At 45.7% G+C, this 9,983-nt stretch overlaps 1 protein-coding gene across 4 annotated transcripts in view; it reads right to left on the reverse strand.

Moving 5' to 3' along the window:
• Positions 1–9,594, reverse strand: part of DIS3L (DIS3 like exosome 3'-5' exoribonuclease) — a 36,912-nt gene extending 27,318 nt beyond the window's left edge. For 2 of the 4 annotated variants that reach the window (XM_084783873.1, XM_084783875.1), the window contains exons 1-2: positions 9,229–9,594; positions 7,832–7,985 (exon numbers count right to left, since the gene is read on the reverse strand). In XM_084783873.1, the coding sequence (XP_084639999.1) occupies positions 7,832–7,985; positions 9,229–9,367 (293 nt within the window). In that variant the 5' untranslated portion in view covers positions 9,368–9,594. Of the gene's footprint in view, positions 1–7,831; positions 7,986–8,840; positions 8,860–9,228 lie in introns of those variants that run through there. The other 2 variants (XM_084783872.1, XM_084783874.1) reach the window with 2 other exon arrangements.
• Between the last annotated feature and the right edge of the window lie 389 nt (positions 9,595–9,983).

The following is a 9,983-nucleotide window of genomic DNA, read 5'->3' on the forward strand; positions in this document are numbered from 1 at the left end:
GACAAGAAATAAACGATCCAACGTCAATATTACTTGCCTTAGAAAGGGGGATGCTGACACATGCTGTCATGAATGTACCTGGACACGGAGTGAGTGAAGTAAGCCAGCTACTAAGGACAAACGCTTGGCTCCAGCTGTGTAAGGCACCTAGAGTAGATACGTGGAAGCAGACAGCAGACTCGTTTCTAGGGCTGGGTCCGAAAGGGAGAGGTGGCATTAAGTAGTGTAGACTCTTAGTTGGGGAGATGAGGAGTTGGGGTGCTGGACAGCTGTACAATGGACACAGCGCCACTCAACTGCACACTTAAGAATTAAGGAAATATCAATAAAAAAAAAAAGACAGGTTTTCACTTAGGCATGGTAGCACATGCCTTTAATCTCAGTACTTGAGAGGCAAAGGTAGGAGGATGTCTGTCTGAGTTAGAGGCTAGTCTGGTCTACATACTGAGTTCCAGCACAGCCAGGGCTACGTAGAGATCCTGTCTCAAAAACCAAAACCCAAACCCAAACCCAAACCCAAACCAAAACCAAAACCCAAAAAAGCAAAAAACCAAACCAAGCAAAACAAAACAAAACAAAACAAAAAAACCCCACAGTACTTTAGAGGTGTGAGTTTGAGGCCAGCCTATTTTACAAATTGAGTTCTAGGACAGCCACGGCTACACAGAGAAACCTTGACTCAAAAAAACAAAACAAATCAAAAAACCCAAACCAACCAAATAATGATGATGATGATGATGATGATGATGATGACGACGACGTCGACGACAGAGTCCCATATAGCCCACGCTCATGTCAAACATGATGTAGTGATCTCTCTGCCTCCACCTATCTGGTTTATGTGGTGCTGGGAAGCAAATCCAATGCTTCACTTATGTTTGACAAGCACTGTACAAATTGGGTTATAGCTCTACCCTCCAAAAATGTTGAAATATATTTTTTTCATGAGAATTAAAAAAAAAAAAAAAGCTATGGTACTTTGTATAAACAAAAACAAGCCAGGCGGTCGTGGCACACATCTTTTCTCCCAGCACTCAGGAGGCAGAGGCAGGCGGATCACTGTGAGTTCGAGGCCAGCCTGGTCTACAAAGCGCGTCCAGGACAGTCAAGGCTACACAGAGAAACCCTGTCTTGAAACACACACACACACACACACACACACACACACACACACACACAAAACCTCAAAAACAAAAACAAAAAAGAAAGAAAGGAAGGCCACAGAATTATTCCCTTCAGTGGGGTAAATTGGTGAAAGGACAGGGCAGGCTGGTGTGGCTTCCTGGGGCAGGCCTGAGACTGAATCACAAATGCAAGAAAGCTAGAGAAACAGCCCAAATGTGACGAGAGGACAGAGCATTCAAGGCAGCAGACGCACTGCTCCTGTCTTCAGGACTCAATCCATGGCAAGGCCTTAGGGATGTAGGCACAGCACCTGGGTCAGCACTGAGGTAAGGCCAGGATTTGGAGTCAGAATAAACCTCCACCTGCAGGATCCAGTTTCCTCTGCCAGCTCTATCCACATCGCCCTCACTTATTCATTTATTATTTTGTGAGATAGGCTCTCCTATGTCAACCAGGCTGGCCTTGAACTCACAGAGATCAATCTGCCTCCCAAGTGCTGGGATCACCTGGCATACCTGGCATCACCTTCATTTTAAATTTATTAAATGTTGTGTGTGCATGATGTGTGTGTGTGTGGGGGGAGGTTGTGCATACCACAAAACACACGTGGAGGGCAGAGGACAACTCTGTGGAGTTGGTTCTCCCCGTCCATTTTATGAGGGTTCTGTGGGTTTCTATTTGTCAGCCAGATAAAGGGAACGGACTAATGGCAGGAGAACACTGCTGGGTGATGGGGAGCCGGGGACTCAGCAGTGAATCAGTCTGAGCACGACAGTCAGGGCTTCTTGGAGATGTGTAGGCTTCTGGTTATAATTTAGTAGTGCACACATGCAACACAGTCATAATTTCTGTTAGTCAGGCTTTGCAGTGTTTATGATAGAACCAGGCAGACAGCGGCAGCCTGTGTGAAGTCAGCATAGAGAAACTTCGCAGCACCTTGGACACATTTCACCAGGGTGCCTGCAGTGGTTTAAGACAGTCAAGACCTTCCATCTTACACAGTCCAGGAACGGGGAGAGGTAGGAAGATTAGGCATCCCAGGTCATTCTTGGCTACAAGGAGTTTGAGCCAACCTGGGCTACATGAGATTCTCTTAAAAGAAAAGTTTCAGTCTTACTGAAAACAAAAGAAGTTACATAGACAGGCTTAGATGTTTTTCCAAACCTTTATCAACTAAATGTTTCAACAATTTTCTGGAGATGACTAAAGCAAATTCTTTAGACTGAATTTTGGGGGTGGGGGCTATATTGCCCAGGCTAGCTGCGAACTCCTGGGTTCAAGTAAGCCTTTGGTCTCAGCCTCCCAAGTGCATGGCAGTGTGCCCAGCTTGATGGTGGCCTTGCCTAGAGATGCAACACCCTCCTCTGTGGTAATGCCCTCTAAGGGCTAGAAAAAGGAAGAACTGGGGGAATGAACGCAGCAGTGTCTATCTTGGCTTTGCAGTGCCACGCTAGGCTCTCCTAGACCTACGTGCAGGTGTCCTACAATTTCAATATGCTTATATGTTCCTAGTTCTATTAGCCAATACTTTCGTGGACTTTATGGAGTACATTTTAGAATATCTCAACAATCATCATGCTGTTATTTGAATAATAAAAAATGACCTTATTTACTTTGTGCTCAGGTGCATGCTCATGCAAGAAGTCAGAGGAGGGATGAAGAGATGGCTCAGTGGTTAAGAGTTCCGTCTGTTCTTCCAGAGGTTCTGAGTTCAATTCCCAGCAACCACATGGTGGCTCATAACCATCTATCATGAGATCTGGTTCCTTCTGATGTGCAGGTATACATGCAGACAGAACACTGTATATGTAATAAATAAATAAATCTTAAAAAAAAAAAGAGGTCAGAGGATAACATACAGGAGCCGGTTTTCTCCTTCTAGCATCTGTGTCCCAGAGACTGACCTCAGGTCTCAGGCTTGGTGACAAGTGCCTTTACCTGCTGAGCCATCTGCTAACACTGAATTTTTTATTTTTTAATTTAATTAACTAATTTATTTATTTTTGGTTTTTTGAGACAAGGTCTCTCTGTGTAGTTTTTGGCTCTCCTAGACTCGCTTTATAGACTAGTTGATTTAATTAGTATGCTTATATGTCTGTGTGTGAGCCTGTGCATAGCATAGGACACATGTGAGTGTCAGGAGACAACCTATAGGAGTTAGTTTGCTCCTTCCACCATGTAGGTACCAGGGACTGAATTCAGGTTATCAGGCTTTAAACACACACACACACACACACACACACACACACACACACACACACAGCTGGCTTCTTTCATTTAGCACAATGTTTTCAAGGTTCACCCAAGTGGTAACATGTTCAGTCCTTTTTATAGCCGAATAATATTCTATTTAATGGATATACCATGTTTTCTTAAACGTTACCAATTGAAGGTCACTTGGGGTGTTGCTACTGTCTAGCCATCATAAATTAAGTCGCTGGACCAGTGAGAGAGCTCAGTAGATAAAATAACTTGTACTGCAGGACTGATAACCTGAGTGCAATCCCTGGATCCTGCAGTACATCCCAAAGGTTGTCCTCTGACCTCTGCTCACACACTTACAGCACACATATTACATTACATACACACATACACACAAATAATAAAAATCTAAAAGGAAAACGAATCCACTAGGAATATCTCCAGTGTTTTCAGTTTCAATATGGATGTACTTCCAGTTCCCATGGTTACGGATGTACCTCCAGTTCCCATGGTTACATACTTAGGAAATGTTATTGATTCCTACCTACTGAATAGGTCTTGAGAGCACCCATTTCTGCCAGTGTCTAAGCTGCCAGTATCCTCACTATAGTTTGGGGATGGTTTGAATGTGTTCTCTGGTGCATTGAGATTTCATCCCCCTTGTGAGATATTCAGTGTGGAAAGTCAATCAAATTCCTGTGCATAAAAGTGGTGATTCTGGGAAGTGGTTAGGATTCAAAGGTCATCAGGTAGAGTCCCGGAGGAGTTGCTGGTGGCTTTCAACAAAGGAGAAAAGTAATGCAGCTGAACGTTTTGTTATAATAATGCAGAACAGGCTAATATAACACTTCATCTATCACAGCCACAGCCTCCAGCTTTCTTTCCTCCAGCACTCTTTTCTTTTTTCAATATTTTTAAATTTAAATTTATTTTTTTTTGGTTTTCCGAGACAGGGTCTCTCTGCGTATCCTTGGCTGTCCTGGACTCGCTCTGTAGACCAGGCTGGCCTCGAACTCACAGCGATCTGCCTGCCTCTGCTTCTGCCTCCTGAGTGCTGGGATTAAAGGCATGCGCCACCATGCCTGGCTTCAGGACTCTTTTCAAACAAATCCAGAAATCTTTTTACAACAGGAACCTGATGCCATGCGACCCTGAACCCTTCCTTGGCATCCCCAAAGCCCATGGGACCTTCCAGTTGACCAAGTGTCCTTTCAGTTCCTTGAGCTTGCCACATCTCCTCATGGATGCTTGGGCCAGAAGTCTCCTAGTTCTAGAAAGCTTTTTCCCATTGCCTGGTCTCCTCCTCCTTGTCCTTAAGCGCTTGGTTTAGGCAGCTCATTCAGTAAAGCCCTTCGTTGCTCCCTGGTTGGCTGGGGCTGTGCTACAGCCATGTCCGGGGACCTCAGAACACCTGCCACAGATGTGGCTCTACATCTGTTTGTGAGACTATCTGAGCTTGTCTGTCCTCTCTCAGGGCTGGATCTACCATTGTTTACTGCTGTGTTCTCAGTCCTAGCAGTCTCCGGATAAACATTTGGATGAACACGCGCACATCTGAGTGCATGGATGTGGGGAGAGCCTCGCTGAGTCACCAAGTGTCCCTTCATTAAATAAGCATTTGAGGATTGCTAGGTGACAGATGTGTGATTATCCTGAACAATCAAAGACTTGACTTTATTCCGTTGTTCTCTGCAGTTTATTTATGAGAACAGGCATTCTCTGCATTGGTATTCCTGAGATCAAAATATAAAACCACACAACAGGATCGCAGGTTATATCTCTCTGTTGCTAAATGCAACTCTGGAGATTTCATTTCATTAGAATAACACATTACCTGAGAGCCAGCCCCTGTGCACTCATGTTCCATACCTGAGGGTACTTCATTTACAGATGGAAAACATCTAGAAATAAAAGACTGGGCTGGAGGAAGAATGGATGCATTTCCCTGTCTTTGTTCCTCATACAATTGCAGTACGACAACAGTTTTGCCAGCACCTGGGCTGAGTTAGATATTTTAGTAACCTAGAGCTGATTCAGAGCCTAAAGGATGACCAGTGAAGGTTATATGCAAATACCATGCTATTAAAACAACGTTTAAGCCGGGTGTGGTGGCACATGCCTTTAATCCCAGCACTCGGAGGCAGAGGCAGAGGCAGGCGGATCACTGTGAGTTCAAGGCCAGTCTAGTCTACAAAGTGAGTCCAGGACAGCCAAGACTACACAGAGAAATCCTGTCTCAAAACAAAACAAAATAAAACAAAAACCTGCCAACTTTTATTATCCTTATCTTTTAGGAGGAAGATGGGCATGTCATAGTGCACATGTGGAGGTCAGAGGACAGTTTGAGAGCAGGCTTTCTCCTTCCACCATGTGGACACGGAGGATTGAACTAAGGTCATCAGGCTTGGTGGCAAGCTCCTTTACATACTGAGCCACTTTGTTGGCCCAGTGTCATTTTGTTTATTGATTTGTTCTTAAATTTTTTAAAATTACATTTATTCATTTTAATGTGTGACTGTTTTGCCTGAATGTAGGTGTATGTTTTATGAAATTGCTTGGTGCCCACCAAGGTCAGAAGAGGCACTGGGCCCCGTGGAACTGGAGTCTAATTTTAGGTAGCTGTAAACCACCCTGTAGCTGAGGGGATCAGACTTGGCTCCTCTGCAAGAGTGACAACTGGTCTTAACCACTGTACCATCTCTCCACCTCTCCTAATGCCATTTTATATCTGGAACTTGAGCAGCTGCAGATTTTGGTAGCCCTGGGGCCCTAAGACTAATTCCTTTTATAAACCAAGGGACTTCTGTAATACATTTACAGTTTTATAATAATGTGCTGTTTATTAAATTAAAGGTCTCATTTGGTCTTAAGGTTTATTAAGTACTTAGACAGGAAGGCTAAAATAGATTTACAGCTAAATACCAATACAGTTACGCATGTTTGTTTGTTAAGACAGAGGCTCATAGAGTCTACACTGGATTCAAGCTTCCTGAATAACCGAGGCTAACCTAGGACTCCTGACCTTTCTACTTTACAGTTCCTGGGACTGCAGGTGGCTGCCACCATGCCTGGCTATCAGGGAACCAGGAGAACATTTTCTGCTAGAAACAGATCTTGCAATGTTGGAGGGAGCCTACATCCGGGTGCTTGGCTTCCCTGTTAAAGCCACCAAGAGTGCAAGCTGACGAAGCGCTCATCTAAGGAAGCATGGGGGTGGCAGGGCGACTTCCCCACGCCTCACCCCTGGCTTTCTCACAGAGAGTACTAGGACACAAGGTAAGGCACAGCAAGACCCAGCAGCCAGGAGCTCTTGATCAAGCTAACTACTGAACATTCCGGAGGGAGGACCCTTAAATCCTAACTGTTTGCTTTCGGTTGTCCCAGGAATTGGTTTTCAAAAACAACCCTAGTATTAAAAACATTTTAGAAAACAGAGGTTGCAGAGGCTTGCAGTGTGTAAGCCATCTTCTGAAAGGTAACAACAAATTGATTTTAGTAAAAGAAATTGAAATATGACACCTGCAGCAGTGTTTAAACCTGGATGTGTGTAAACATTTATATCTCTGTGTCTGAATAAAATCAACTTCAAGCTCATTTTAGAATACTCAATTTGGAAAAAAATAAAACCCAATGCCCATTCCGGCTAATCTATATTTTTCTGAACTGAGCATAAGGACAATTTATCATTTTCATATACAAATAAAGAAAACTTTATCTTTTACTACCAAAGTCTGAAGAAACCAAAACATCTCAAAAACAGAATAAATACCATTTCTGCTTGTTAAATAACTGGGGGTGTTGAGGGTTCGAATATATGATTCTAACATGCTAGCCTCATAGTCTTAGTTCCCAAATGTTAAACGAAGCAAAACTGTATTTTAAGGTATTTTTCACAGAAAGGGGCAGTTACTCTTTCATTTAGGTACAAGGCAAGGATTTTAAACTGGTTCAATTAGAAATGTTTTGTTCAGCAAATACAATTACTGTGGCTCATAGTTAGAGGACTAATCTAAAAATAAGAATGAGCTATTTTTTAATTTCATTGAATAAATCACTGTAAGCACAATCTGCATCCACAATAAAGGAAGATAAGATTTAAAAGTATTCTTTTTCTCAAGAGAAGAATGCTCCTGAAACAATATATCTATAAATAAGAAGATTAAATAATATACATTATTAGCAAAAATAAGAAGAAGGAATAATGTGCTATGTATAAAAATGTAAATCAGAAGCCAATTCACCATAGAATCTTAAATACCTCCATCCTGGGGACATTGCAGTTTATTGATCTATAGTCAGATATTTTGGCCAGGTGTTGATGCACACATATAAAATGTTACTGCATTCCTCACTTGCAAAGAGAATACCAAATTAGTTTTTAAAAATCCTCCCTTTCTGACAAAATAATGAATTCCTCCTCTTCCCCTTCAACAAAGGACCTTTTCTAAAGGGGGTGGGGGAACCTGTACCATAAATAAATAAATAAATAATACAAAACAGATACCTCCGGCCTCTCTGATGCTGCACAGCTTGACAAGCCGTTTGCATGAAAATAATTCCCCTCAACTCGGAGAACTCGAGGACCTCAAGGTAATCCTGGACAACTTTCCAGTCTGGGATCACATAATGAGTCACTTCGGCAGACAAGAGCTTCCCATCTGAAACATAATTCAGAGTGGAAGCGATTAGGTAACATTTTCAAACCTAGTTTATGACTATTTCAATGTCACAGTGCCCCCGGTGCGCAAAATAACTTCTCATCTTAATTTCACCTTGAAGTTTTTAAAAGACAAGACAAATCTACTTCGGTTAGTGGCCCAAAAGTTCAGGGTAGATTCACTGCCGCCCTCTCCCTCTCTCAGCTGTGATTAAATACAAGCCTAACATGGTTTATGCTGTAGCTAGTAGTACTTCGAGAGAGGATGGCTGATATTTTAAAAACAGGTACATCCTGGGAAGACACTAAATTTCCATGAACTCATCACTGACTGGATATTTACATATCCATTATAAACCTACATCGACATGCAAGTATACATATATGCGCACATATGTATGCTCCAGAGTGTGCAGGCGTGTGTATATGTATGTGGGTGTATGTGTGTGTTGAACACTCGTATGTACCCCAAAATTCCAAAGATGTGCAATCCTATGGTCAGTGGCAGGGCTTCCACTGAACTGACAGCTGTTTGGTCCAGCTGTGACCTCAAACATATATATTCTGAAAAGACCCCTCGCGCTCATCTATCACTAAGAGTAGTAAGGGGCAAGCCTGCAGCCTGAAAGGGGTGTGTGTGTGTGGCCTGGCCTACGGCAGTCCCCAGCTCAACTCTGAAGTGCCATGGTGGCGTGGTGGCCCGTCTGACAATGCTGGAGAGAGTGTACAGAGGAGCCGAGCAGGCAATGTCAAACGTCCAGCAGTGCGCTCTGGAGCAGCAGCCACTCTGGGGTGGGACCCTCGGCTTCCTCCGCCGCCGTCACCGAGATGCGGGCGGAGAGGGGGAGGCGCCTACCCCCTTAGGTCGCTTGGGAAAAAACCGAAGCACCGGGTCCCTGCAGGCTCTTGGGGTGGGCTGGGCTCCCTTTTGACCCGGCCGTCGCAGTCGGCGAGTCCTGAGACCGGTGCCGCCTACTTCCAACCAGCAGGAGGGACGACGGGACACGGAGGTCGCCCCGGGCGGCGGTCTTCCGGGCTGCCCGGGTTCCGCCAGGCCCTGGCTGCCTTGCTCGCTCCCGCACGGCCCCGCGAGGCTCCGGCTCGGTCCTTGACGCCAGGCCAGAGCCGCCCTCGCCCCTTAGGTCCCGGCTCCCTTCGCTGGCGCTCGGCAGCCCTCGCTACGTCAGGCCCCGGCCTCCCTCGCTCCCCCGGCCCCGGCCTCCCCGGTCCATCCCGGCCCTGACCGTTGCGGCAGGCGGCGGGCTGCGGACACAGCGGGCTGTTGCAGGGCACGCTGGGCCGCAGGTAGTGCTCGCGCACGATCCGCAGCGTCCGGCCCTGGAAGGTCCTCAGCAGCAGCACCTTCTCCCGCTTCTGCAGCATGCTGGCGGCGGCGGCGGCGGTGTCGCCCGGCGCGGCGGCCGGGAAACGGCGGGTGGCGGGCGGAGGCGAGGCCGAGGCTTGGGGCCCGCCCCACCGAGAACCACTAAGTCCGGGCAGAGAGTCCGCCTGGCCTGGCCCAGCCCCGCCCGCGCCTGGGTTCCTCTCTAAGCTTTACTTGCCCCGGGCGGGCTGGCGGGCAGTGTAGATAAACTGCTCGCCCAAAGGATCAGCGGGTATGACGCTGGGGCGTGGGAGCTAATCTGAAAGTCCCGTGTGAAAAGATAATTTAACCTTTGAGTCTTCCCACAGGCTCGTGTGGGAAGGGCTGCCGTATTAACAGGTGTAATAACTAAGGTTTTTGTTTTCGTTTTTTTTTTTTTTCCCCAGACAAGGTTTCTCTGTGTAGCCTTGTCTGTCCCAAACTCACTTTGTAGACCAGGCTGGCCTCGAACTCACAGTGATCCCCCTGCCTCTACCTCCCGAGTGCTGGGATTAAAGGCATGCACCGGCTAAGTAGAGTTTTCTTGTCCTTGCTTTTGCAGTATCTGAAAGAATTGAAAGGCTCAGCAAATAAGCTGGTAGCGCTGCTGGCTAAACATGTTTTCTCCTTCAGAAT

This window comes from Acomys minous (genome assembly GCF_964271855.1).
Source record: "Acomys minous genome assembly, chromosome: 5".
Taxonomy (NCBI): domain Eukaryota; kingdom Metazoa; phylum Chordata; class Mammalia; order Rodentia; family Muridae; genus Acomys; species Acomys minous.